The sequence below is a fragment of the Aspergillus costaricaensis genome, assembly GCF_003184835.1.
Source record: "Aspergillus costaricaensis CBS 115574 unplaced genomic scaffold BO79scaffold_2, whole genome shotgun sequence".
NCBI classification, from domain to species: domain Eukaryota; kingdom Fungi; phylum Ascomycota; class Eurotiomycetes; order Eurotiales; family Aspergillaceae; genus Aspergillus; species Aspergillus costaricensis.
Genome location: NW_020291802.1, coordinates 1,538,014 through 1,565,167, shown reverse-complemented (window position 1 = coordinate 1,565,167; position 27,154 = coordinate 1,538,014). Strand labels below are relative to the sequence as shown.

The window sequence follows — 27,154 nt, the reverse complement described above, 5'->3', positions numbered from 1 at the left end:
AATCATAGCCAACTCCTCTTCTCCATAACAATCCATCCATCCCTTATCACCACACCACACCTTATCGATAACCCATCCGCGATAACGGAACAACCTTCCTCCCCCAACCCCACAACACTAAACCCAAAGCATCCCTAGCGCTACCAAATCTCCCCAAAAAAATATTCCCATTGATTTGCAGCAAGCAAAGTTCCAGCCGGCAGCTTTCATACCAACAACACCCCAATTCCACCCACCCACACACCACATATCACAAATCACCATGCCTAAGCGCAGCAAGCTCCTTCAGGCTCTGGACGAGCACCGCGGTCGCGACTACGAGGCCGAGAAGCAGAAGAAGCTGGTTAAGGCGGCGAAGAAGAAGAATCCCACTACCACCACTATCAAGGGTGATGATGTGAAGGAGGTGAAGAAGAAGGAAGAGGAGGAGGAAGTTTCGGAAGAGTCCGAAGAGGAAGAAACCCCCGACGCCGAAGAACCCTCCGATGATGAGGAAGAAGAAGAAGAAGAGGAAGACGAAGAAGACGAAGAATCCGACATCCCCCTCAGCGACCTTGAGGACGACGAGCGCGAAGACGTCGTCACGCACCAGCGCCTCACAATCAACAACAGTGCCGCCATCACCAGCAGTCTGAAACGCATTTCCTTCCTCACTCCCGCGACGCCCTTTTCCGAGCACAACAGTCTTGTCTCCCAAGAGCCGATTGAAGTGCCCGACGCCAACGACGACCTGAACCGCGAACTGGCGTTCTACAAGGTATGCCAAGCGGCGGCGATGACGGCGCGGAGCACGCTCAAGAAGGAAGGCGTGCCGTTTACGCGACCGGGCGATTTCTTTGCCGAGATGGTGAAGACGGATGAGCACATGGGCAAGATTAAGAAGAAGTTGTATGATGAGGCGGCGGCGAAGAAGGCCGCTGCGGAGGCTAGGAAGCAGCGTGATTTGAAGAAGTTTGGTAAACAGGTGCAGGTTGCGAAGTTGCAGCAGAGGGCGAAGGAGAAGAGGGAGACGTTGGAGAAGATTAATGCGTTGAAGAAGAGTATGTTCTTACTATTCCATTTTCATTTTCCTTTTGGGGTTGGTTGGTTTGTGTGGCTAACTGTTTTGTGCAGAGCGCAAGGCTGAGACTGGCGGTCCTACGGATGATTCGTCCAACATGTTCGATGTCGCTATCGATGATGCGGCTCAGGCTGGTGGTGGTCGCAAGCGCGGTCGTGATGCTGAGGGTGGTCCGTCGATGAAGCGTCAGAAGAAGAATGAGAAGTTCGGTTTCGGTGGTAAGAAGCGCTTTGCTAAGAGTGGTGATGCTGTTTCGAGTGGTGATATGCGTGACTTCTCGGTCAAGAAGATGAAGGGTGGTCCTAAGGGCGGTGGTGCGAAGAGGCCTGGCAAGAGCAGGAGGGCTGCTGCTAAGGGCCGTTCTTGATTCCATTCGCTGTACATTTCTTTACGGTTTGTTTTATTGTTAGCTTGTCGGATACCGGTCGGGTTATAAAAGCAGTGTTTCCATAGACAGTTTGATTTGTATATTGATAATCATGGAATGGTGACTGTCTATCTAGCTGAACCTGAGTAGGGGACTTCATTATGCTGGTATCTCTGGTATCACATCATATCTCAAGAAGCAGAATCCCACCCGCCATGTATCATGCCACTCAACGCCGCTAACCTGACTCCGTAAGTGCTGCGAGCTACGCTACTGAGAAATGTAAGCATGTCATTGACTGTAGAAGCAATAAGCACCATACCTTGTAGACTCCACACGCACATCATCTGTGCACAGAAATTGTATCTAATTGTTGCATCTCATTGTATGCCTGATTATGTCTTCACTCCATTAGTGAAGGCGCCATCCACCGGATGCTCGGTATCAAATGCGCCCAACTCTCTGATACGACTGAGGAGATTGTCAACAGGAAGTCCAATGTTGAGTCTCTGTTCGGCAAAGACAAGATCGATCTTTGCTTTAGTGTCATCCGCATGAGCCAAAGCATGATCCTGGATCAGCTCCTTGCCACGTTTGGAATTGCTCTTGTGGATAACCTTTTCGCAGCCTCGAACCTGACACGTCCAGGTATCGGACGTCATGTCATCCTCATGGGTGGCTTCCAAATCTGATGCATCCGCATTTGTCTCACGGTCCGCCCCGGAAACAGACGTGTTCCGGCTCTGAAGCGTCTCTTGCAATGGTGTCTTTTGGATGGGGGTTGCATCGTACAAAAGCGACCGCGTCCTGCGCTTCGCGCGGGTCGACAACGGGTCGCGAACGAGATCATGTCCGCGGACTTTGCTCGGAGTCTCAAACTCGTTCATTGCGTCGTCGTCGTTGTCCGAGTCGTCATCTTGGTCATCCACTGCACTTCGTGTTCGTTTGCCGGTCTGCTTCGTGGCAACAGAGCTCTTCGGTCGCAAAACCGACTTGTGGACCCTACGTCTTCGCAGTCGGGGATGGTCTTCATGCTCACTCTCTTCGGACGATTCATCGTCCTCGGTCGGGCGAGGCCGCAGCGGCGTGAGCGTAATTTGCTGAACTCTGTTTTTCTTGGCCGCGGCTTTGAGCTCGCGGTAGATAACCTTGCGAGACCAGTCAAAGTTGTATGTTTTCGCCTCGTCCATCATTTCTATGATAGCTTCGGCCCGTGCACCGACGAGGTCGTGTGCGTATTCGGTACTATCGATTGCGAAACGTTCGACGAGGGTGTTGATTAGGAGTTCGAAGGTCAATTGACGCTTGGCCAGGTATCCTGCTTCTTTGAGGTCGAGAATAACCTTGTAAATAGCATCTGCCTGGTCTTTCGATAGTCCAGATGTATCCGGTTGTGCTTCCGCCTCATCCTGGTCCTCATTCTCGTCCTCTTCCTTGTCTTCCTCTTGTTCCTCTTCCTCTTCTTCCTCCGACTCTACCTCCTTCGCCCCTTCATACTGCGCTTTGATCTGCTCGTAATCATCCTACACAATTAGCACATTCCCACATCTCCCCCAAGAAAGAACAGACGACATACCGGAAACTTCTCGCACAAATGCTCAAAGATGCACGTAGTAGTCCACTGCACATCCTCCTCGCCCTTCAACATCCTCGACAGCAGAAAGTCATGATGTTTATAAAACACCTCTGCAGAGTCATCTGCATCCTCGCAAATCCCATGCGTATGGCTCACATACTACCCCAACCAAAACATCAGCAAACAACATCCACCAAAGCACAGAAGAAAGAAACAGGACATACCTCCTCACACAAATACTCTACACTCGGATTCCAATTCCTCCTCTTCCTCCTCCTCTTCGACTGATGACGATCCGCCAGGAAATACAACAAATCAATCGCCTCCACCACATCATTAAAGATGGCTTTGTACCCCTTCGCCGGAGATATCGAGAACCAGCCCGCCTTCCCAGCCACCCAGAACCCGACTTCCCCGTCATTATGTTGTCCGTAGGCGAAGTGGGTGACGTTTTCGAGGACGATGCGTTTCGTCAAATATTCTGGGTCGAGCACTAGCCAGTGTTCAGTTAGCACCTCACCCTCCCCGTAGCTACATAGACAGAAAACGAGGGAATTTACCTAGCTTCTCCTGCTCCTCCTCCACCTCATCCAAACACCCCGTCACCTGGACCGGATTCTCCGGCGAGGCAGTCAACAGATTCGCATAGCGGGATTTGCCCGGAACCAGGACTCGAACTTCCGACAGGCTGAACTCTTCCCAGTCGTTTTCGTCGGTGAGGGAGGGGTCTCTGGCGGCCAGGACACTATCTTCGCGGGAGGTCATGGTGGGGACTGCATGTTGCTTTCGATGCTCGGGAGGGGGCTTTGTTAAGTGATTTCTCTCGGTTTGGAGAGGGGTTAGATAGATATGAGAAAACCAATGGATAAGGTAGTGGGTAGGTAGTAAGGTGACGGAATGATTGAATGAATGAGTGAGGAGTAACTGAAGTGAGGGATAGATACTAGTAAGTAGTAGAGGGACGGAGGGGTGAAGCTGACTGACTGCAGTCACAGCGATGATGCTGCTTGTTGCGCTTGCCAGCCGGAGGACAGTCCGGTAAATACCAGACAATTACACCACCGATTATGTTGGGAATAGGTGCGGAGGTGGGCAAGCTTACCGGGTAATTACTGCATTTGGAGTGGTAAATTACTACTTACCAGCGGGATTTCTTTCATACCTAGACTGGACTAGACTCGGTCCCGTAATGGGAAACTTGCATTTGCGGGTAAGTTTGTAACTTTGCGGAGCTGAAAATATATTTTGGTCAAACTTCACTGCTAACTACTTACTACTTAACTACTTTTGGTGTGGTATTCTTTGCACCTCTATTTTCTTCGGGTTTTATTGGGCTATTTATATATATTTGTGGTACGATCGCATCACTGAGCTGTGCTAGTCGATCAATCAATTGTGCTCCCCAATAACCTCACCCACCTTCCCGACCCTCATCGCTCGCCGATGAGCTTCCGTCAAGCCCTCAGACCCTTCCGTCGCACCATGTCCGGTGAAAAGATCTACGAAGGCGTATTCGGTAATCACTATCCCCAATTATCTCCTCTACCCCGACATCAAACTAACAATGGGTCATGAACAGCCGTCCACAAACCCCAAGGCGTCTCCTCCGCCGACGTCGTCCGCACCCTCCAAACGCACTTCAACCCCTCCAAGCTCTTCGCCCCCTGGCTCGCTGACGAGCGCGCCCGTCGCGCCCGCGAAAGCAACTTCCAGCGCAAGCGCCGCCGCACGCAGCGTCTCGACGTCAAGATTGGCCACGGAGGCACCCTCGACCCCCTGGCGACCGGCGTTCTCGTCGCGGGCGTCGGCAAGGGCACGAAACATCTGAACGAGTTCTTGGGATGCACGAAGCAATACGAGACCGTTGTGCTGTTCGGCGCTGAGACAGATACCTATGATCGACTGGGAAAGGTGGTGCGCAAGGCGCCCTACGAGCATGTGACGAGGGAGATGGTGGAGAAAGCATTGGAGCAGTTCCGGGGGAAGATTATGCAACGGCCGCCGATTTTCTCGGCGCTCAGGGTCAATGGAAAGAAGCTTTATGAGTATGCGCGCGAGGGCAAGGAGCCGCCGATTGAGATCCAGAAGAGGCCGGTTGAGGTCACGGATTTGAGGATCCTGGAGTGGTATGAGCCTGGGACGCATGAGTTTAAGTGGCCGGAGGTTGAGGCTGAGGGCGAGGAGAAGGCTGTTGCGGAGAAGTTGTTGGCGAAGGAGGATCAGTTGCCCGTTGTGGAAAGGGAGGGTGAGGGTGAAGGAGAGGCCTCTGCGAAGAGAAAGTCCCCGCCTGCGGAGGATGCTAAGGAGGAGAAGGTTGAGGGTGGTGATGCTGAGTCTGCTCCATCGGCGAAGAAGCAGAAGGTTGCTGAGGGTGAGGCTGCGCCTGTTGAGCCGGCCGAGCAGGAGTCTTCGGAGGCTACCAAGGAGGAAGCTAAGGAGGAAGCCTCCGAGTCCAAGCCCCAGTCGCAGCCTCAGCCGGCTGCGGTGAAGATCACCATGACGGTGTCATCTGGTTTCTATGTGCGCTCGTTGGCGCACGATCTGGGCAAGGCGGTCGGAAGCTGCGGTCTGATGAGCTCGCTCATCCGGTCCCGTCAGGCCCAGTTCGAGCTTCACCCGGACAAGGTGCTCGAGTACAAGGACCTCGAGGCCGGGGAGGAGGTCTGGGGTCCCAAGGTTCAACAGTTCCTTGAGGACTGGGAGGAGAAGCGACTGGCTCGGCCGTCGTCCCCGCGTTCCCCGAAATAGAATTAGTCTGTAGCTACTAGGTCGGCGTTGGGAGATGTAATAAATGTTCGCATGTATTCTTGGATGTTGAAGGATGAGTAGATGTTTGCCAACATGTCGGGAACAGTCTTCCGACTTTGCTCAAGCAGGAGCTAGCCAGTCAACCAACAGTCTAAGGCTACAATCCAAGACGTAACGGGACCGCACTGCTGACAGTAGAACAATCTAAATGTCTGGACAACCACGCCACGCTATTAAAGAACCAACCGCCAATGCTGCTAATGTCGACACGAATAATCCAAGACCCACATCCTACAGAGCAAGCCGACAGAACATCCTGTCTCACCAACAAGTCCAACAAAAGGGGATAGAAGAGTAGAATGTGATGGATACAAAACAGTGGGTAGAAGGAAACCGTTTTGAGGGGTATACCGCTGAAAACACCGGATGAGGAAGGAAAGGAGGAAGGAATGCGCAATATATGCAGGTCAAGGAGAAGGAAAGGCACAAGCTCTATGCAGGAGATCAAGGCTAATGAGAGACGGTCTGGTAGGTGTTGTGAGCGTCGAGCAGCGCTGCATTGTGTTAGTTACCATTCCTTGAATGTATCAAGGCGGGCGACTTACTCTGAAGCACAAAGGTTTGCCCCTGTCTCGACTCGCAGGCGCACTGAAGAGTGTTGCCGTCCAGGAAATCCAGCAGGATGCTGTTGGGCAGCTCCTGGCGGTCTTCGTCCGGCAGGCAAGGAGTGCGGAACTCGGACATATGATACCGCTTGACCAGGTTGCGGTTGGTCGAGTCCAGATTGCCAGGCGTCAGGATCAGATATCCCTGGTCATCAATTCGGACGAACCGACGCTTCCACAGGAGAGTGTCAGGAAACTGCACATTGACCTCGCCAATATCGATCGCCGGAGCCACCTCCGTCGCCCTCGAGACTGGCCTCTCAGGTTCCTCAAGCTTGATGGGGACCACATGGTCATCTCCCTTGATAGGATTCAGCACACCAACAACGCTCTTACGCGAAGTGATAGAGGACATGCGGCGCAGGAGTCGCGTCGCACGGGATTCTTTCTTCTCATCAGGGGAGGAGGGCGCATCACCAGACGACTTGGCGGGGGATGCTACCTCTTCTTCTTTGATGGATGTAGGGGTAGAGATTCGGCTCTCCGGACGCTGCATGGACACGGAGGATTGCTGGTCGGATCCAGCAGAGGACGGGGGCAAGGTATCATCTTCCGATGGAGTGATGGTAGGTTCTGTTTGCAGACTCAACACAGGGAGCTGTGTAGTTTCCTGTTCGACAGTAATCTGGCTGGGTTGTAGATTGAGGGCGGCCGGCTCGGATGGGTCGGCGTTTGGGTTGATTTCAGCAGCGGTGGGATCGCGAACAATGCGAGCAGTCACAGAGACCGAGCTAGGAGAGCGCGAGAGGCCAGGACCAGCGAGGCCAGGGCCCGCCTGTGAGCTAGGTCGTCTCACACTTGCTGAGCGCGAGAAGGATTCAGGGGCGTATGAGAGGGGTCGGGGCATCGAAGGTCCCGAGTAGCCTTTGCGAAGAGTCTCGAAGGAGGCAGCGGAGGGAGCGGCGAGGGTTTGGCCGTTCGTCGAAGGGGCGTCGCGACTGCTGGAGAACTTCTCCAATGCCTTGATGCGGCTGGAGATGCCCGACGACACATTGATCTTCCTTGCCACCAGGACCGGCCCGTTCTGGGAACCAGAATCGGCACCCGTCGTCGAGACGGAGCGGCCCATGGCTACGGTCGACATGTTGGGGGACTGGTGTCCAATGGCACTGGGGTTTGAAACGGCACGCGAATTCCTCCACGCATCAGGCGAGACGTTGCCGTTGCTGCTGTTGGAGTAGCCTGGCGAGAGGGGTGACACGCCCACGGAGATGGGCTTGGCCTCCTCAACCGTGGCACTGGTCAATTCTTCCATGAAGGAGTCGTCTGAAAGAAGGTTCTCGTCATCCGAGTAATCGGGAGTTGGGACTTGAATAGGTTCGAGGTAGGGTTTGCGTTTCTCCTTTCGAGACGTGCTGTGCTGTCGCTCCACATTCGAGGATTCAGGGGTCAAGTCATGCTGCGGCTCCGTCGGAGGGGGAGCGGCGATCGACAAGGACTTGGGGGTGAAGGTGGCCGCTGGAAGATGGTGGGGGAAATCGGGCCGAGCAGGCGACTCGAATAGATCGGACTCAGTCACGTCTGGCGTGCTGGGTTGGTGATGGTGGTGAGGGAGGACCTCTTGTTCGCCAGGAACAACAGGATGGGGGACTGGTTTTGGTGGCGAGGGGCCAACAATCTCTTCGTCCGGAGCCTTTCCAGAATTGTTCTCGAGTGGAGCGGCGATGGCGCTAGGCAGCCTAGTCGGGGAGCTGGGGCCACCCGAGACGCCTCCGGAATTGGATGCGTCCAAGTCCCTGTCGCCCTCCTGCGTTTCAGATCCCGAACGAGTGGGTGTTGTCGCCTGAAACTCATTACTGCTGTCGCTCAGGTGTGCCGGTTGGCTAAGGGAGAGGTGGTCGCCCGAGGGCTCAGGGGATTTAGGAGTAGTACGACCGTCTTCTTCTTCAGCCCCCTGAAGACGGAGCGTGGGCTGCAGGCTTGGCTGAGTTTCGGAAAGGGGCTCCTTGTTCGGCCCTGCCAAGTGGGCCATTCGGTCATCGCCCCCGTCATGCTTCATTTTACTTGGTATATGACCGATGTTCTCCTTATTTTCGGTCATATCCAGCCCGGACGTCTCTCCCTTATCTGTCGCGGAACTGTTCTTCCCTTCCTTTGCTTTTTTCTCCATTTGCGTTTTCCGCATTTGAAGCGCCTTCATCAACCGCTCTTTCTCGTTGGACGTGGTGGAGGAAGACAGCGCGCTCAGTGACTTGGCACCGGGCGATATTTTGGGCCGCGAGATGGGCATGGAAAAGGGAGGCACCAGTAACGGAGGCACCGCCGGCACTTTGCTGGCGACGGGGGTCCCGTTGCCTCCAGAAGATCGAGGTCGCGAAGGACTGGGATTGGACTTGCGCAGGGACGATGATCGAACGCCCGCCGGCAAAGATGCCACCGGCCGTCGCTCCGCGCTCCGAGAGAGGTTGCCTGCAGTGCGAGGGCGTCCGCTGCCATCTACTGAAGGGCGGGGGCCCAGCTTCACCTTAGCTTTGTATCCGGCACGCTCCAGGTCACGTACGGACGGCCTGGCGGATTGCGAAGATTGGCGGGGCTCCGACGGAGCATAGGATGCGTCTTCTCGAAAGCTCTTATAGGAAGGAGCCCGCTCCGATGTGGCCACGGAAGACGACCGCTCTCGAATGGAGGCGTTTTCGGAACTTTTCGGGGTCGATTCGTTCCCGACTGGTGATTGCTGGATACTCGACACCACGGATGGAGGAACCACTGTGGCTTCGGACAGCTGACTGAACGATCTCTGGCGCGGCATTCCATCGGCCGCGGACTGCGCCTGGTTCTCATCCTTGCCTACGGTAGTCTCTTCGGCATCTTCCGCGATCTCTTTCAATCGGCGACGGCGGAGGGAGCTGGAAGAGGAAGTGATCGAACCGGAAGCCGTATGCAGTAAGCATGCGGAGGACAATGCGCTTTCTGTAAGTTCCGATGGCTGCGTCACCGAGAATACCGTATCATGCGGGGAGAACTTGTCTAGAATCGATTGGAATTGGACCGTCGTTCGGGCTGCAGGGAGATGACGAGGTCAGTGGATGCAGGATTGTCAGGACGGGACAATATATCTGGACGAACCCTGAACGAGACGGGACATGCCCTCTGGCAGATAGCTGAGGACCACTTTCCGTCGCCGATATTGTAGGAAGCCGTAGAGCGGAGACTTCTCCTCGTAGCTGTCGATCGCGTTGCGCACGTCGGGCACCCCGCCAGTGCCGCGATCAAGGAGATCAACTTCATCCCTTGATACATACCGGAGGAGAAACCTAGAAGAGACGCAAGCCATGCGCATTAGCGACAGTTGATGCGATTGGGTTGCAATGGCCACCCTTGCAACGGAGGACCCGAAGGTGCTGCAGGGTATAGCCGAGACACACGGACTAAGTACTTACCATCCACCGGCCTCGGTGAGCGCGGTCTGGTAGGCATCGATGACGGTGGGATTATCTAGCCCATTGAGCGACATGACGGGAACTGCATTGGAGGCAGATGCCCAGGACCGTCACAGATCACGATTCAAGTGATGCTGATGATGATGATGATGATGATGGACGATGGGGGAGGAGGGGAAGAGAAGAAAGAGGAGGGGCGAGAGGAGAAAAAAGAGGGGAAAGGGAGGGTCTAGCGGAAAGGTTCAGGATGTAAGGAAGCAAAGCAAAGCAAAGCATAAGCAGTGCGCCGGTCCTCGAAGTGTGATGGCAGCGAGAGCGAGACACACACACACCAGCGGTGGAGCGAGATCAAGACGGGCGGGACACACTAAACGGGGGGGGATGGATTGAGAATCAGATACAATGTATAACTAATTCCTTTTTTGTGAACAAGAATGCTGATCCATCCGCAAAGACGGCCGAGGGGACCGAGTTGGTTGGTGACTTTGTGCCCACGAACCTCTCAGGAGTTCAGCCCGGTCTTGAGACCGTTCAGGGGCAGAAATGGGGGGGAGGGAAAGATGGTGAGTGATGGTTGGTTGGTTGGTTAATAATAATGGGTGTGGAAAAAGTGGATTGGCCCGGGTGCCTTTCTCTCTCTCTCTCCACTTTCAAGTCACAAGTGTCGAATAAACTGAATAAGTTCATTTGATTCACTGAGGGAGAGAATGAGAAGGAAGGGAAAAGAAAAAAAAAAAAAAAAAAAGAAAGGAAGTCAAGTAGATTAATCCCTATATTAATGTATCTTTCTGTCTGTCTCTGGTCTCCCACTCTCATTAATCAGGCCATTGACAAGTGGACTAGTTACTACTAAGTACTTGATGAACTGAAGTTATGTCCCTGAAGGCAACACCAGATGGGGATCCAATAATGACGCCGCAGAAGGAAGTCCGACCGTGGGACTATTGGTTGAACCAATTTCCAATTGACTGAACTCTCAGGTACCGATTGACTTACTTAGTAGGTAGTGGTTAGTACTAGTTCACACCCCTTCTCCACGGTCGCGGAATACAATTGTTAGAGAACGACTCATGTTGCTGCTCGTGGTTCCAATTCCTCTCGGCATCCGACAACCGGCGTGAACGGGAGGAGGAGGAAGAGGAAGCAGCAGGGATGATGATGATGATGCGGGTTTGCTTTTCATCTGCAGGTGGCTTTCCTGGTCGCTGCCAGGGCCCGTGCGACGGTTACTTACTTTACCGATAGGATACCAAGGTCATACACGACGGTATGGTGTTAATAATACTTTAATACGTATCGGCTAGGCTCAAAATCGGTCAGGATAGCCATGCGATCGTCCACTGCTAATTATCCAGGCCCCAAATATACTATCTCTCTATCGCTGAGAAATTCTCCTGGATGGAGTCTAACGTAATCCACGGGTAGATGGCCCACTACAGTTAGATAGCCCACCCCATTAAAAACACCACCTCAAATTCTTACCCGAAGCCATTTAACCACCACAATACCACCAAAAATGCCTATCTTATCAAAAGCACAAGTAAAACAAGAAGACAGGATTTTTCTTACTATTAAAATTATTCAGAAAAATTAAATCACCAGTATTTACAAGGCAGCGTATATTTATAATATTTCTTAAACTATTCTCTGTAATTAATTATCTGGATATAATTTTATTTAAGATATAACTTTTAAATATTAAAAATTATTAAAAAACAAGGAGAATTTGCTTGTTAAATAAATTTTATTTTTAAATAAGTAAGATACAAGTTCCCGGCTGTTTAATATTAGAAAAATAACTAATATAATTCTATCTAAACAAAATCATATAACTTCTAAAGAGATAGATATTAACTAGACTTATAATTTTATTAAATATTATAAGATTTTTTATACTTATTATACCAGATAATATAATTATTAAAAAGTTAAAATAGAGAATCCTGAGATTATAAAAGACTGGTTTAATCAGATCTAGAAAATTATATAAAAGTATAAGATTTTATCAGATAATATTTATAATTTTAATAAAATAGGGTTTATTATAAATATTATTATTATAATTAAAATAATAATTAATTTCTAGAAAGCAGACCAGCCGTCTCTAGTTTAACCAGAAAATTAGGAATAGATTACTTTAATTAAGTATATTTAATTTACTAAAATAGTTTTATTCTTGACTCTGATCTTTAAAGATAAAATATATTTTAAAATTTAATATAAAAATTAATCTATTCTCTCTATCTAGAGAATTGAAGTTAATAATAATAATTAAATTACTGATATAATTAATCTTTAATAATTTTAAAAATATTTTATTCTGTGGATCAGAGATAAATCAGTAAATAAATATAATCTTCTAGTATTTAACAGCTATAACAGTTATTTAACTTCTAAATTTAATTAAATCTATACTAAGAATAATATTATTTTTATTTATATACCTGTATATTTATTTTATCTACTTTAATCTCTAGATATTAATTGTTTTAATATACTTAAATATATATATAAAAATATAATTTAAAAGTAAGCATAATACAGCTATAATTATATTAATAAACTTAACTTCTTAGAGATTTATTTTAAAGTATATTAATAATTTTTAATAAAATTAAATATTATCAGTAAATTTAAAACAACAGGTCTTGTTTCTCTGAATCCTGAATAAATATTTTTTTAATTTAATATTTATTTTAAAATATTATTTACTCTAGATAGTCAGTCAAGTAGTTCAATATTTTAAATATTATATAATATAAAATATCTTTTAAAGTATTAAAATACAATAAAATAATTACTTTAAAAGTAGTAAATAAATCTAACTTTATCTATTTATTTTATACTATATTAACTCTTTAAAGAGTATAAGCTAATAATAATAAACTTAATTATACTAGCCAAGAAGAATAAGAAATTATATACTAACTATATAAAATAAATATAAAAAAGAAAGTATTCAAGAAAATAAATAATTTATATAAAAGATATTATTATTAAGAAGGCTCAGGGTGTAATCTAATAAAAATAAAAAATATAAAATAATAAAATTATAAAAATTAAATCTTAATTTTTATTTACAGAGATCTCCTCGCGCGCGTCTTTATACTACAGTAATTACTTTATTATTAGTTACTGATATATACAGTGTTCAAAACTATTTAATTTTTAATTATATAACATTTTTATAAGCGTTTGTGTTGAATTAAAGACTTTATTTTAAAGATATTAAGCTGTTCGGGTAGAGAGATGGGCTATCTAACTGTAGTGGGCCACCTACCTGTGGATTACGTTATCTGGTTGCCCACTTAAACTTTATCCCACCTTACATGGCCACTAACTATCGATGGACAATCCGATTCTTGTCATCGCTTTACCCCCTCCCCAGATTTCATCCAGTATGGAAGGTCAGGGGTCTAGAACCCCTGCGGAAATTCTAAGCATGTCCGACCGTGTCGTCGGTCTGCAATGTAATTCTACCGGATGCTAAAGCTCAAGCTCAAGCTCTAGCTCCCACAGCTCTTGTCCGTGCACCTTCAGCCTTAGTCCAAATTTCTGGTGAATAACTGATCCCTCGTTGCAATTGAGATTGGTCTCATCCGCAATGTGATGGGGGTATGGGGGGTGGTTGAAACTGTCCGCATCTGGAGGTCTCCGGCCCGCTGCCTCTTCATCGCTCGGAGGCTGCCGATGCGGGGACTCATTGAAGCAGCATATATCCAACTACCCCCCCCACTTTAACTATCACCGTTGCTTTTTCAAACGGAAATTGATCAAGTTACTTTTACTGGAAATTGTCAGCTTCAGCTCATAGTCCTTGTCAATTAATATCCTCCTCTCCCCACCATCATGTCCTCCGATCTCCCCGCGCCGTCGTCCATTACATCACTCCCGCAGGAGCAGCAATTCCGCGTCCTGGATACCCTGTTCGAGTCGTCGCCGGAGCTGCACACCCTCATGGCTCCCGTTCTCGCAAACCAGACATTCTCATCCTATTCCACTCTGATTGATGCGGTTGGCGGTCGCATGTCTGCCCTGTCTGCTGCCAACTCGTCGAAAGATCGCGATATCCTGGTGGGAATTCTGGGATCGCATCCCCGCCTGGGACAGCCCAAGGGAGCCCCGACGGAGCACTTGAGTGAACTGAGCAAGAAGGAACAAGCAAACTTGAACACGGGAGCAGAGGAACAAGCGGAGAAGCTGAAGCGTATGAATGCGGAATATGAGGAGAAGTTCCCTGGCTTGCGATTTGTGTACGTTCTCAATCACCCAATGATTTGTGTTGGTCTGACATATCTCCGTGGCATAGTACTTTTGTCAACGGTCGCAACAGGGATGTCATCATGGAGGAGATGCGTGAGAGAATCGACCGGGGTGACGCCGATCGCGAAGTGGAGGAGATCATACAGGTGAGATGGCTGTCCACCCAGCCACGGAACAGTGCTGACAATGGGCTCTTTACAGGCAATGTGCGATATCGCAAAGGATCGGGCACGGAAACTGGAACAGTCTGCTAAGATATAGTTTCCATCATGCAAGCATATTAAATATCAACATTGAATACCCTTGGACTTCAGCAGACCCTGATATGTCTCCTTGCCAAAGCCGCTGCTTCGCAACGTACAGTTCAATCTAAGCAATTCTCAGCGGAGCTCTCTGTCTCCTATGGGAGACAATGGCGGTAATCTGCATGGCAATTGGTGATTCCGTTAGTATAAAGGTGGCTGACTAGTGCCGGCGACTTATGGGAAGTCGGTCTTGTCTTACAGCGGGATGATCTTCCGTCCTCAGGATGCGTACTACCAGCACTTCTTTAGTAGTACACAGACTGGATTTGATCTATTGTTGTTGAAGGAGTACTTTTTTATGGGATCCCTTAACATTCTGCAAGCTAGCTTGTGAGACAACCCGGGAGGTCAGTCATCGGTAGGCCAATGATATCGGAGGGGGAGAGGTTGTACATCGCCATTGTTGGACAGCCATGCAACGTCGGACAGTAGCTTTCCTTGAGAGGGGATTCTATGGGGAAATGGGAAGGATAGGGGTAGCTATGGCTGTACTGACTGCTCTTATAGTACCTGAGCAAACTAGCAGTATATATAAACCATGTTCTAGTCTATCTATGATCCCAAATCATCTTTCATTACCTCCACCCATTAGCAAACATGCATGGACTGCGCCTAGTCTGCAGCATAGCAGCATTGTCTTTGGCCATCCTGGCATATCCTACGGCCTCAACTCCAGCACCCATGGATTTGAACTCCCTCCGTTTGACCTCTAACACGGAATATGTTAACTCAGTCGATGTGAACGCAAACCGATCAGTGGTAGTATCCGCTGAAGAACACTATACCAATACAGCAGCTCGACTAGTTCAGAACGTTGTTCCTGGAGCAAGCTTCCGTCTTGTCGATGACCACTATGTTGGCAACAATGGCGTTGCGCATGTATACTTTCGCCAAACGGCTCATGATACTGACATTGACAATGCGGACTTTAATGTTAATGTATGTTCCCCGCTAACTCTGGTAAAGAAAAGCTCACTGTTACAGATTGGAAGAGACGGACAGCTTTTATCTTTCGGGCATTCATTCTTCACTGGCGTATTGCCGAGCAGCTACCTGGACAACCCCAACCTGTCAAGTCCCGTAGCTGCTCTTAGAGGAGCAAGGGACGCGTTACAGCTCCCACTCACTATTGACAAGGTTTCTACAGAAGCTGTTAATGGACTAAACGAGTACATCTTCAGACAGGCAGCGGGTGCAGTATCTGACCCCAAAGCCAAACTAGTCTACCTCGTCAAGCCAGATGGGACCCTGGCGCTCACATGGCGGGTGGAAACAGACATGTACGAGCACTGGCTACTGACCTACATTGATGCAGAAACCACCACTGTCCATGGCGTAGTCGACTACGTAGCAGACGCGACATATCAAGCCTAGTAAGTGACCCTACCAACTTAACAACGACGCTAATACAGCAGTCCCTGGGGCACAAACGATCCAACAGAAGGACATCGCACCATCCTCACCAACCCGTGGGACCTATCCGCATCCGAATACACCTGGATCAGCGACGGACAAAACAACTACACCACAACCAGAGGCAACAACGCCATCGCGCACTGGAACCCAACCGGCGGTGGCTCCTATCTCTACAATCTACGCCCATCCAACCCAGACTTGAATTTCCAATATCCCTACTCCCCAAACATGTCCCCACCTCGATCATACATCAACGCCTCCATCGTCCAACTCTTCTACACAGCAAACACCTACCACGACCTCCTCTACACACTAGGCTTCACCGAATCCGCCGGCAACTTCCAATGGAACAACAGCGCCCGCGGCGGCCGCGACAAAGACTACGTGATCCTCAACGCACAAGACGGCTCCGGATATAGCAACGCAAACTTTGCCACTCCACCCGACGGTATCCCCGGTCGTATGCGCATGTACATCTGGATCGAATCCACCCCGTCCCGTGATGGAAGTTTCGACGCGGGCATCGTAATCCACGAATACACTCACGGTGGTAGGCCCCCCTCTCCCATTACCAATTAAACAACTCAGTCTTCTAAAACCTCTCAGTATCGAACCGCCTCACCGGCGGCTCCCACAACGCCGGATGTCTCAATACCCTCGAGTCGGGCGGTATGGGCGAAGGCTGGGGCGACTTTATGGCCACTGCCATCCGAATCAAACCCAACGATACGCGCAGGAAGTCCTACACAATGGGTGCCTGGGCAGACAATGATAAACGCGGTGTCCGCGACTACCCTTACTCTACTTCCTTCGCTCAGAACCCTCTGAACTACACGAGCGTGAATACCATGAATGGTGTGCACGCTATCGGAACCGTCTGGGCGACTATGCTGTATGAGGTGATGTGGAATCTCATTGATAAGTACGGGAAGAATGATGGTCCCAGACCGGTGTTCAGAGATGGAGTGCCGACAGACGGGAAGTACTTGATGATGAAGTTGGTGGTGGATGGGATGGCGCTGTAAGTGATCCGCAGAATAGCTTTTTTCCCCCTTTCACCTTCGGAGTGTCCGTCGGACCTTGACTGATAATTAAATGAAGACAGCCATGTAATCCGAACTTCGTGCAAGCGAGAGATGCGATCCTTGATGCAGATATTGTCTTGACTGGGGGTAAGAATCGATGTGAGATATGGAGGGGGTTTGCGAAAAGAGGATTAGGACAGGGAGCGGGGTATAGTGGTAGTGGCTTAAGTCGGATGCGAAGGGGGGGTACACTTCTTCCTAGGGGATGTTAGTTGTAGCGTAGCAGATGAGTGGAGATATCTGGTTTATTAGAAGAGGAATAATCAAGTAGTACTAATACAGCATCGGCAGATCTAAACATGAAATACATCTATATAACAGCCATCACCCTCTAGTCTACCGGCATACCATACCACACCAACAACTTAACCACACAACATCCCATCTATCATCTACCACCCCCAGTACATAAGAATTCAAACAACAACCCATAATTCCAACCTCTGCTTCCCCCTCGCCACACCCAACAACACCCCACCCACCAACAGACTCACCCCAGCGTATATCGACAGCGCAAGAAACCCATACTTTTGCACCAATGCCCCGGAGATAGGTATTCCAGCCATAGCACTATATCCATTCCAGACATAGTCAGCAAACTATCACCATCATAACAAACACAATTAATAAATGAAATAGATCATACCTCAAAGCCGTAGCCCCCATAACAACCCCCACCGCCAACCCGACCGTCTTCGGCGTAGCAAGCTGCAACGCACATGCTTGTTGGAGGGAAAGGATAGCCTGTCCATACCATTATTAGTTTTCATCCACCCCTCGGGAATAGAAAAGAAAAGAAGGGGAAAGGGGATACACTCACCCCCGAAGCAAACCCATACGCCACCGCAAACACCACCAACCCCGCCACACTCGTGGCCTTCGTCCAACAGAGACAAACCACCCCGGAGAGGATCGTAAACACAATACAGACATTAAACCGTCCGTACTTGTCAGCTAATATACCCCCGATGATCCTCCCGAACAGTGACGCGCCATTCAGCATTGAGATCGTATAGAATGACAACGAGGAGGAAAAGCCCTTTGCTACGCCGTAGCTGGAGACGTAGAAGAAGGGCGAGAACATCCCGAAGTAGATGATGAAGAAGGAGAGGCAGGTTAGGTGGAGGGTTGGGTTTTTGAGGAGGGAAGGCTCTGGTTCTTTATGTGGTTGGGGTGCAGGGGAGGGTTTCTCTGATTCTGGCTCTGGGTGCGCCTGCGATGGTGGTGCAGGAGGTGCAGCAGGTCTACAACAGAAGCAAGTCACTGTGAGTAGCGGCAACATGATGAATCCCACGATGCGCATGGTCCACCCGAACCCAATGTTCGGTTTCTTGAGCAGTTCATTGACGATGATCGGCCAGAGGACGCCACCGAGGGAGGATCCCCCGATCACAATGCCGACTGCTGCGCCGCGCTTGATCTTGATGTGTTGGCCGACGAGGGCGATCATGGGGCAGGTGAGTAGGGATAGGGAGATGCCGAGGAGGATGCCTTGCGCGAGGATGAATTGGTAGAGCTGTTTGCAGAGGGAGGTCATCATTATGGAGAAGATGGTGCCGAGGGAGCCGATGCAGAGGAGGAGCTGGGAGGTTTATTAGTTGTGTGGTAAGTATAGTACGGTATGGGGTAAATACGCACCCGTGGACCGAGAGTGTCGAGTAGAGGCCCCGATACGACTGATACGCCGAAGATGAAAAAGATGTCGATCGACGCTATCCATGCGATTGTTGATTCGGGTTGGTTGGAGAGTTGGTCTTTCTTGTAGTACTCTAGGAAGAGGCCGAAGGAGTTTACGAAGCCGACGGTGCAGAACATGCCGCAGAATGAGCCGAGGAGGGTCATTATTGCGAGGGGTCTGGGGTGGTTAGTGATATGTTTTTTGTTGGGGGTATGGGGGACGTACGTGTATTCGGAGGTTGGTTTGGTGGAGGGAGCATCGTTAGGGTGAGCCATGGTTGCTAGTTAGGCTTGACAAGTTGAAGCTGAAGATAGTGAGTGTCCAGTGCGGCTCAATGTTATTTTGGGTTGATGGAACATGTTTGAAGCAGAGCCTCTGAGCGCATATATATTATTTGCATACAGTGACAAGTGATACATATCAAAGTTGTAACCCCCGGAGTCTCCGGGGACATGGTTCATGGTGTTGTGATAGTATGTATGAAGCTTGATGGAGGCTCGGACTGTCCGCGGAGCTTCCGGGCGGCGGCGGTTAACCATTAAGACCATCAATTCCACACTGCAGAAAACAACCGACAACAATTCTTTCAGCATCACGGAACATTGCTCTCTACAACATTGTAGTGCAGAAGGGAAATGACTGGTTGCTAGAACGGAGACTGATACTCACGTGATTCGGTCAATTAATCGCCTCCGGTCAAGTCATCAACTCGGTATCTCATCTCATCTCATCATGAAGCGCAAGGCTGCATTACAACTGCCGCATACCTCCAGACGCGCTCCCAGACAGGACCCCGTATCTTGCGACTCTTGTCGACACAAGAAAATCAAATGCGATCGTCAGCAGCCATGCGGCAGTTGCTCCGCGCGCCGGTTGGCGTGCATTTATGGGAGACCAGAGGCCGCAAGGGTTCCGAACCCATCACCGGCTGGCGCAATGCGGACACCCCCTACGAGTAGCTCAAGTGTGCCCCCGAGAGCCGAAAATGTTTCTACCGGACCTACTGAAGCTCCATTGCGGCCAAGCAATCGGGAGTCGCTACTCACAGCGGACTGGCTGGAGAACATCCACATGGCTGACCGGGTGCCAACAGCAACCCCGAAATGGTTTCGAGATGAACTAGATGATTCGGTAAGAGGGCGCAACTTAAGCGTGAACCAGGAGACAGGGCCTGCAAGACCACTACTGTCAATGCCATACATGAATCGGTCTGCCATCAACGAGAATCCGGCGTCGGTTAACTTGATTGACTTTGTCCCCGCAAAATCGGAGGCTTTGGATCTCTTTCGATATTATCATCGTTACGTCGACTATCTCTACCATATCCTTGTCCCCAAGTGCGTGGAGGACCAAATAGATGGCATCTATTGTTGCATCGAAAGTGGCAAGCCCGTAGACCTCAGCCATTTGGCGCTTCTTTTCGGCATCCTAGCCAGCTCTCTATGTCTGCAGCAAACTGTGGTGGCATCTTCCGATGTAGGAGATCGAAGCCGAGAGTTTGCCTTCCTTACTGGTGCCGCGTTGATCCAGAGCCATTACTCCCTGTCTCCGACGCTCGTGGGCTTGCAGGCCACCATGGTGGTCATGCATAATGTCTCCAACTGGAACATTCCACCGTCTGTGAGCGGTCTCTTTGTGCACGGTGCTATCGTCAGCCAAGCAAAGAGTCTTATGCTCCATTGCATTGACTCTCCGCGGTTTCGGAATGAGAGGGAGGGATCTGATTACAATCCAGTAGATCTGGAACTCAAGAGACGGATTTGGTGGGATCTGACGTCTTTCGACTGGTAAAAACTATTGAAAACTCTTTGAATGCCAAGTGCTCACTAAAGTTGCAGGCTACTGGGCTTCCTCCCTGGCCCTCAAGAGTGGACGTATCTCATCCAGCCGCGCCACATGAACGTCAACCAACCCTTAAATATAGATGACAGTGCAATGCTTCGCGAAATGGTATCACTGCCAAGTTCCACACCAACAGACATGTCCTTCTTCCTTCAACGTCTGAAACTAGCGTCTGTTAGCCGAGAGGTAGTTGATGCAACATCCTACGAGCACCTGCATGGCTTGGAGCCACAATACGAAAAAGTCCTCGAGCTAGACCGAAAGTTCCATCAAGCTGTGGCTGAAATACCTGATTTCTTCCGGCTGGATCCATCATCTAGACGGCGGTTTGCTTCGCTTTACGAAGAGCGCCCGACCATTGCCTGGCAAGGCTGTCTCCTGCAACAGGGTTTCTTCTCGCGTTTGTGCCGCCTACATCGTGACTTCTTCATCAGAGGAGCTCGTGAACCGGCATACTCCTACTCTCATGTTATTTGTCTACAGTCTGCCCGAAAGGTACTGGAGATCAAGAGGATTATGGATGGAAACGAACCGAACTATACTCCGCCAAACTCTGTCGTCTGGTCAGTCATGCATCATGTATTCGCTGCCGCCGTGATACTATTGCTGGACGTGTGCTTCAACTGGGACGATATACTCGCTGAGAAACGAAAGGAAGAAGTGCTAGAGGCCTGCCGCATGCTGAGCAAGGCACAAGAGTCGTCTGCCCTAGTCAGAGAAGGAATCAATGCAATGATGGGCGTTTTGCAAAAGCATTGGAGGACCGGAAAGCTGCAGCGGAGTGACGAGATCCCCCCTGTTGTTCCACATGGGAATGACGCAGTGCGTTCTCATCCGGGTCATACACAGGCTTACGCCCAACCTCTCAGTACTGAATTAAGCAATGTCCCTTCAAATCCCCCAAATGCTAGCACCGATGATGTTCCCCAAGAGAGGCATTTAGAGGACATCTGGACCGAGATGCTTGAGACAGGCAACGACCTAGCTCTGGACACTGCAGACTGGACGGAACTGTTGAACGAACTGACAGACCCAGAGTTATCTCGGGGATGATTTGTCCAAATCCAGGCAGCCCCAGTAATACTCTAGAGTATATCCAGTCTTATCACTTTGTTCCAGCATGCAAGTAAGGCCTGCATTTACACAATGCTACGCCATCATTAAGAGATACAAGCGTGCAGACCTCTACTTGAAGCCCTTGCCATCTCAATTGTATATAGACGCCTGGCTAAATCTTCGCAAATACCTGCCGTGGATCCCGTTTCCTCCCACCCCCATGGCCTACTGAACACCGCGAAAATTGATTCCGAAAGGTTTATTCTGACATGGCTCTTCCATTATCCGTCACGAGTTATTCCTTTCATTTCAGCCAGATCATCCGTCTCTTGTCTGACCCCATCGGAAAGCGACAATACCTCTTTCCTCCGTGGACCATAGAGGTAAACCTCTATCGTCTCTGCCAGAGTCTATACCCCCTAACAGTTCTGAACATAGACCTGCGACCTGCGACCTGTTCGGCAAATCCTTGTTCTACAGCTGCTCACTCCTGAAGTAGTCCGATACCTTCTCGCACCTGTCCTCGGACAAATAGCCCACAAGCCGCAAGGCAGCTGTTGTTGCCGCCCACTTGGCGATATCATCGACGCATTGCTTCAGCGCCGCCGTTTGGGGAGAATCGCTGCACAGATTGTCATCGCCGAGGCGATCACCACATTTGCTGTTGACATTCGGGAAGACGTCGTTCAGGTGGCTTGCCCTGGCTGGGGTTCTCCAACTGTCAGCGGTTTTGAAAGACCAGAGTTTCGCCAAAATGACCTACGATGACTGGAATACCTGCCTTGCCACAAAGGTTCAGGGAACTTGGAATCTTCACCACGCGGCCTCTGGCCAGCCGCTCGATTTCTTCGTCGTTTTCAGTTCGATCGCCGGCATCTGTGGCAACCACGGCCAGGCAAACTACGCCGCCGCCAATACATTACTCGACAGCTTTACGCGCTACCGCCGTCGCCTGGGTCTCCCATCGGCTACCCTTGCCCTTGGAGCAGTAGAAGACTGTGGTATCGTCAGCCGTGATGCAAAACTGCTGCAAGCAATGCAAGCAGCTTCCGTACGACTTGTCAGAGAGGACGAGCTCCTGGAAGGTCTAGAGCTGGCAATCCGCCAGTGCAATTCTCCACCAATCTCTGTCAATCAAGGTATAACATCAGACGCTTGTATCATCGGCCTCGGAAATACCCGTCCAACCAGCGATCCTACAGTCCGGACAGCGTGGGTGCCTTCCGACTCACGATTCTCCGTCTACGCCAACATCGAGATGAAGGAAGGACAGAGCGCAACAGCCGGCGGTGCAGCAATCAAAGAGCTCCTGCGGAGGGTCGACCAGAACCTGGCCATGCTGATTGAGCCCGAGGTGAAAAACAATTTGACAATTACGAATTGAGCAAGCACCTGGCACGACATATGCCGCGAGCCGCTGAGATGTCCGCGGAGGAGATTGTAGAGATGCCTATTGACTCGCTTATGGCGGTGGAGATTCAGCGCGGGTTGCGAGGCGATCTCAATTGGGATATTCGTATGGTGGAGATTGCGAAGATTGGGAAGGTTGGAAGGTTTGCGGAAGCCGCTGTTCAGCATCTGAAGGAGAAGTATGGACTTGTGAAGGAAGGGAAGTAGAGAGTATGGCGTGCTTTCCCTTTGATAATAGGTTTAATGTACTGGAATGCTAAACGTGAGAGTTACATCAAACTAGTACTTCTGTATCAATCATCCATCCTCATTACAAACATGCCACTCACAACACCAATCCCAACTGACCATTCATTCCACGGTCACTCTAATACTGTCTGTTGTGTCTGAGCCCATGCGCCGTTAGCTCCTATCACCCAGCCCAGAAACAATCAATGGGTCAAACATACAAAATGCCACATGGTTCTTGATATTGCTTGCAGCATCATAGGGTTTGGGGTAATACCACGCTGCACCGGGGATTGTCGTGGCTAGATATCAATCTGTTAGCAACGATACGATCATTCTGTCTCCGTAGGGGGGCAGTTTAAACAAACGAAGAGATGGGGTGGGGAGATCCTCACGCCCAATCACAAGAGAGTAATACGATGCATCTCCTTTCCACGGACAATATGTCACCTTGTCGATCGGGACGAAGAGTGATTTATCTTTGATAGCTGTGGGTGGGAACTGGATAATGTGTTAAGTCGGTTTGGGTATCTAGGCTATGTGGTTTGGGGGGCTTACGTAGATGTTCCCTTCGACGGTCTCCCAGGTGGGGGATTCGGCGAGGACGATGTCGTTGTAAGTTGCTCTAGCGAGGGGCATGGTTATGGGGGAGGGGAAGATGAGTTGCACTAGTGCTTGTGTATTGAAGAAACAAGTAGAGAGAGTGAGCAAAGGAGAAGGAGAAATATTTACTAGTTGTTGCTGATGTGATACAGTTGCATTAATAATCCTGTCATGGCGTAAGTGCGGGGAAATTCCCCGAGTGCATTAAACCTAAACGGAGACCATTCCCATGTATGGCACAGCGAAAGACGCCTTCTAAGAACACACTATACTGTCTTCATCCTTCACATGACTCGCATCAAACCCTTCGATCTTCGTTCACGGCTTTGTATCAGCCCTGCATCCCACCCAGTCTGGACTAGGCCAGGACACTCGCTCGAAGTTGAACTGCGGCAGATGCAAACACGTACCCTCGCATTTGTTGAACTCTTGTACCTGATTCCCATCACAGTCGATCCCTAGTGTCCGTCGCATCCCATCTTCGCAGGCTTGTAGGGTTCTCCATGTCCCCTCACACCACGCACAGTATAAAGTCTCAGGTTTGGGAGGGTTGAACACCAGCGATTTCATCTTCTGATGAATACGATTTAGCGACATTTTGTACGCGCTTGGGTTTTCTAAGGCCGTAAAGATAGATAGCCAAGGATCCAATGATTGATGCTCACAGAGAGTCCAGAGACCCTTCTGCTCGTTTTCAGGCTTGAAACCTAGGTATTCCCGGATAATTTCCGCAAAGCTCTGATACAGCTCCGATCGAGCCTGGTAAATAGCTTCATACATATCCCTGGGCAGAAGTCCGTCTTTTGGCTTGGACTTGAACGTGTAATCCATAATCACACCACGCGTAGCATATCGGAAATCCCGTCCGGATCCAGACTGAAATACCCAAGTAATGAACAACACCCAGTCCAGTAGCTCTTTGTGTGAGGGCACATATCTTTTTGGTTTCACACAGGTGCTTCCCAGCCAGGCAGCCGAAAAGGGCTTCATAGCATCTCGTAGCTCGAATCTATTCACAATAACAGCGATGTCCTTGAGAAACACAAGCTCAACAGGTTTTTGCCAATCGACCCATCCCCTGGTCAGGGTTTGCAGAACCCAGAGCATAGCTGCGGGATTGGGCCAATCGTATGACAGATCTTTCACCCAGACAAGCTCATCCTCGTCCCAGCGAGCCTGGTTGTTAGGCTGTGCATCGCCGGTTTCTTGATAGCCGAAGATTTCGGCGAAGACCCTGGATGAAAGGGCTAGTGGCTTCACGGGGACGCGAATTAGGGTATGTGGACAGTAAGTTGTGATTTTAATCAACACATGTAGTTTCGCCGTTGGATCTTTTGGGTACGGTTGGTTTGATGGGCGTAGATCATGCATAATTCCCTGCTTCGTCTCGCACCCTTCCACATAGTCGGCCAATCCTAGATAGTCGCATCCAGGGAAAGCGTCGTCGTCGTCGTCGTCGTCGTCTTCATCGTCGTCTTCAGAATCATCCCCAGATTCACTCTCATCGTCATCGTCTGACATATCCATTTTCGAGCAGATGCAACTGACAGGTTCATCCTGGTCGTCGGTTGAGATGTCCTCCATGTCTCCATCATCAGACTCAGCTGATCCAGAATCATCGATTTCGGTATCCTCGTAGACCAGATCTTCCATGCTATTATCCTCATGATGACGAGACGATGATAGAGGTGCGTCATTTTCATACAGATGATCGAAGATGTCTTCGATGCGATCAACACTGGATTTTTTGATGGGCGCGTTTTCGGGATCGTAGTCTTCTTCTTCATCTTCTTCAGCTTCTGTCCGTTCTTCATCATCCCCCCAGTCGCTATCGACACCTTGCTCACTATCACCATCCGCAAGGTCCATATCCTCCTCACTGTACTCGCTATCATCCCCACTCTCGGACACCTCATAGTCATCATCGATGTCCAAGTCCTCCATGACTTCGTTCAGATCAACCTCGGTAGCCACATCGGTAGCCACATCGGTAGCATCGTCGTCGATGGTGCCTTCATCCTCTGCTGGAGGGGGTATATTCTCCTTGAAATCAGCGGGGTTGGAGGTAGGGATGAAGCCACAGGCGGCAGAATTTGGCACCAACCCATCAACCATATCCATATCACTATCACTAAGCATGTTGAAGTCCTCCATCTGAGCGATTGGCTCTTCGATGTGGTGCATCTTGAATAGACAATCGACAAATGGCTTTTTTCCTCAAATTTTGCGTGTTGACAAATGACGTTTATATAGTGATGCTGGCAGTGACTGGTGATGGAACTAGGGCTGGCAGTTGATACATCCCCCTGTTCAAGAGGTACATGTACATTTATATATCTTTCGTCCAGGGGAACATGATTCGGAGACATCCATGTTGGTTTGCTACTCTATAGTACTGCTAGTGCATGGCATGGGGTTTGCCTTCTCTGGCTGTGTGCGTTACAAAGGCCAGGTAGAATACGGGGGTGAGAGATGAAACGTGTTGACCAAGACTGGGTTACTGAAGAGGTGTTGAGTATTTATGTGATTTGCGGATGGCTTTGAGGGATTGTGGTTGGTGCGGCGTTTCCCTTGCGAGAAACGGTAGTCATTCGATGTAATGCACGGTCTGCAGTAGGATCTTCCATTGCATGTATAGTGTGGCTTTGTCACTGCTTTACAATGACTTTATCATTATAAATTTTTTCTTGCGTGAGTGGGCGGCCATTCGCGGTTTCTCTTCTTTGTGGAAAGCAAAGGTCTTTGTCACAAGTGAAGTTTATTGTTTAGCTTGCTGTACTTCTTTATGTCATAGGGATTGGCAGGCGATTTGACAGTCATCATAATCCTACATCTAAGAAACTAAGGACTGATTCTCCCGGGTCGTACCCTCGGACCATTTGCATAACTAGATGGCGTATCTACTTGGCTGTGACTTCGTCTATTGTTCCCTCCATTGCACGGCATCTTCAATTATACTATTGGCTCAGTTGCCGGACTGATCTACCTCTGAAGACAGTATCTCTCTCAAGCGTGATCACCGCCATTATCAACTCGCCGATCCGAGACTTCGCCAACCCCAATTACAAGGGAGTTCCGAGTCAACAACATGGAGCTCCTCGGAAGTCAAGCCAATGTACAACCAAGCCTCCTAAATAAACCATTACGGTTGATGCCCGATCTAGGCTACTGATATTCACTCCAAATTTCAAAGGGATGGACAAACCGGCCCGCAGACCTGAAAGGATGGTTTGAACCTGGATCCGGAGAGACGTGCCTTGCCAGATGCTATGGCCTCAAGTATGTCCCCTGTCCTGGTAACAACCCTGGAGACCGGAGAGCCTCTCCACATTATCCCCTCTAACAACGTATATTACATTGGGAATATCATGGACGAGGATAATCACCAAATCACCAACCCAACAACATGGCCAGATATTTTAAATTCGCTCAACAGAATGGTACAAGAGGTCTGGAATCGAAGAAGCTTGGG

The 27,154-nt window shown here is 49.6% G+C and overlaps 10 protein-coding genes across 10 annotated transcripts; 6 read left to right on the top strand and 4 right to left on the bottom strand.

Moving 5' to 3' along the window:
• Window positions 1–200: 200 nt before the first annotated feature.
• Window positions 201–1,563, top strand: BO79DRAFT_186614 (EBP2 family rRNA-processing protein). The gene is made up of 2 exons (XM_025680482.1): window positions 201–1,040; window positions 1,114–1,563. Exons 1-2 carry the CDS (start codon window positions 263–265, stop codon window positions 1,425–1,427), a joined length of 1,092 nt encoding a protein of 363 aa, XP_025544690.1. The 5' UTR covers window positions 201–262; the 3' UTR covers window positions 1,428–1,563.
• Window positions 1,564–1,568: 5 nt separating this feature from the next.
• BO79DRAFT_206665 (uncharacterized protein) lies at window positions 1,569–3,979 on the bottom strand. The gene is made up of 5 exons (XM_025682025.1): window positions 3,564–3,979; window positions 3,228–3,496; window positions 3,004–3,162; window positions 1,750–2,950; window positions 1,569–1,700 (listed from the first exon to the last, which is right to left on the bottom strand). The coding sequence occupies exons 1-4, from the start codon at window positions 3,766–3,768 to the stop codon at window positions 1,823–1,825; spliced, it is 1,761 nt and encodes a 586-aa protein (XP_025544689.1). The 5' UTR covers window positions 3,769–3,979; the 3' UTR covers window positions 1,569–1,700; window positions 1,750–1,822.
• Window positions 3,980–4,279: 300 nt separating this feature from the next.
• Window positions 4,280–5,802, top strand: BO79DRAFT_186610 (pseudouridine synthase PUS4). The gene is made up of 2 exons (XM_025680481.1): window positions 4,280–4,519; window positions 4,583–5,802. Exons 1-2 carry the CDS (start codon window positions 4,447–4,449, stop codon window positions 5,749–5,751), a joined length of 1,242 nt encoding a protein of 413 aa, XP_025544688.1. The 5' UTR covers window positions 4,280–4,446; the 3' UTR covers window positions 5,752–5,802.
• BO79DRAFT_234731 (putative GPI-anchored cell surface glycoprotein) lies at window positions 5,783–10,237 on the bottom strand. The gene is made up of 4 exons (XM_025684406.1): window positions 9,797–10,237; window positions 9,483–9,670; window positions 6,357–9,416; window positions 5,783–6,305 (listed from the first exon to the last, which is right to left on the bottom strand). Exons 1-4 carry the CDS (start codon window positions 9,868–9,870, stop codon window positions 6,262–6,264), a joined length of 3,366 nt encoding a protein of 1,121 aa, XP_025544687.1. The 5' UTR covers window positions 9,871–10,237; the 3' UTR covers window positions 5,783–6,261.
• Window positions 10,238–13,542: 3,305 nt separating this feature from the next.
• BO79DRAFT_26970 (2-oxo-4-hydroxy-4-carboxy-5-ureidoimidazoline decarboxylase) lies at window positions 13,543–14,504 on the top strand. Its single transcript, XM_025687230.1, has 3 exons — window positions 13,543–14,049; window positions 14,106–14,205; window positions 14,261–14,504. The coding sequence occupies exons 1-3, from the start codon at window positions 13,646–13,648 to the stop codon at window positions 14,318–14,320; spliced, it is 564 nt and encodes a 187-aa protein (XP_025544686.1). The 5' UTR covers window positions 13,543–13,645; the 3' UTR covers window positions 14,321–14,504.
• A 457-nt stretch (window positions 14,505–14,961) lies between these two features.
• On the top strand, window positions 14,962–16,805 carry BO79DRAFT_136883 (extracellular metalloproteinase; the record flags this gene model as incomplete). The annotated part of the gene is made up of 3 exons (XM_025678097.1): window positions 14,962–15,737; window positions 15,780–16,330; window positions 16,387–16,805. 3 exons carry the CDS (start codon window positions 14,962–14,964, stop codon window positions 16,803–16,805), a joined length of 1,746 nt encoding a protein of 581 aa, XP_025544685.1.
• A 476-nt stretch (window positions 16,806–17,281) lies between these two features.
• On the bottom strand, window positions 17,282–18,818 carry BO79DRAFT_268288 (putative MFS monocarboxylate transporter; the record flags this gene model as incomplete). Its single annotated transcript, XM_025687115.1, has 5 exons — window positions 17,282–17,435; window positions 17,512–17,609; window positions 17,686–18,447; window positions 18,504–18,720; window positions 18,769–18,818. The coding sequence occupies 5 exons, from the start codon at window positions 18,816–18,818 to the stop codon at window positions 17,282–17,284; spliced, it is 1,281 nt and encodes a 426-aa protein (XP_025544684.1).
• A 457-nt stretch (window positions 18,819–19,275) lies between these two features.
• On the top strand, window positions 19,276–21,438 carry BO79DRAFT_268284 (C6 zinc finger domain protein; the record flags this gene model as incomplete). The annotated part of the gene is made up of 2 exons (XM_025687114.1): window positions 19,276–20,330; window positions 20,382–21,438. 2 exons carry the CDS (start codon window positions 19,276–19,278, stop codon window positions 21,436–21,438), a joined length of 2,112 nt encoding a protein of 703 aa, XP_025544683.1.
• Window positions 21,439–22,195: 757 nt separating this feature from the next.
• On the top strand, window positions 22,196–23,058 carry BO79DRAFT_268282 (KR-domain-containing protein; the record flags this gene model as incomplete). Its single annotated transcript, XM_025687113.1, has 2 exons — window positions 22,196–22,795; window positions 22,831–23,058. 2 exons carry the CDS (start codon window positions 22,196–22,198, stop codon window positions 23,056–23,058), a joined length of 828 nt encoding a protein of 275 aa, XP_025544682.1.
• A 96-nt stretch (window positions 23,059–23,154) lies between these two features.
• On the bottom strand, window positions 23,155–25,866 carry BO79DRAFT_242429 (DUF427 domain-containing protein; the record flags this gene model as incomplete). The annotated part of the gene is made up of 5 exons (XM_025685206.1): window positions 23,155–23,237; window positions 23,301–23,381; window positions 23,475–23,580; window positions 23,638–23,747; window positions 24,093–25,866. The coding sequence occupies 5 exons, from the start codon at window positions 25,864–25,866 to the stop codon at window positions 23,203–23,205; spliced, it is 2,106 nt and encodes a 701-aa protein (XP_025544681.1). The 3' UTR covers window positions 23,155–23,202.
• Window positions 25,867–27,154: the final 1,288 nt, after the last annotated feature.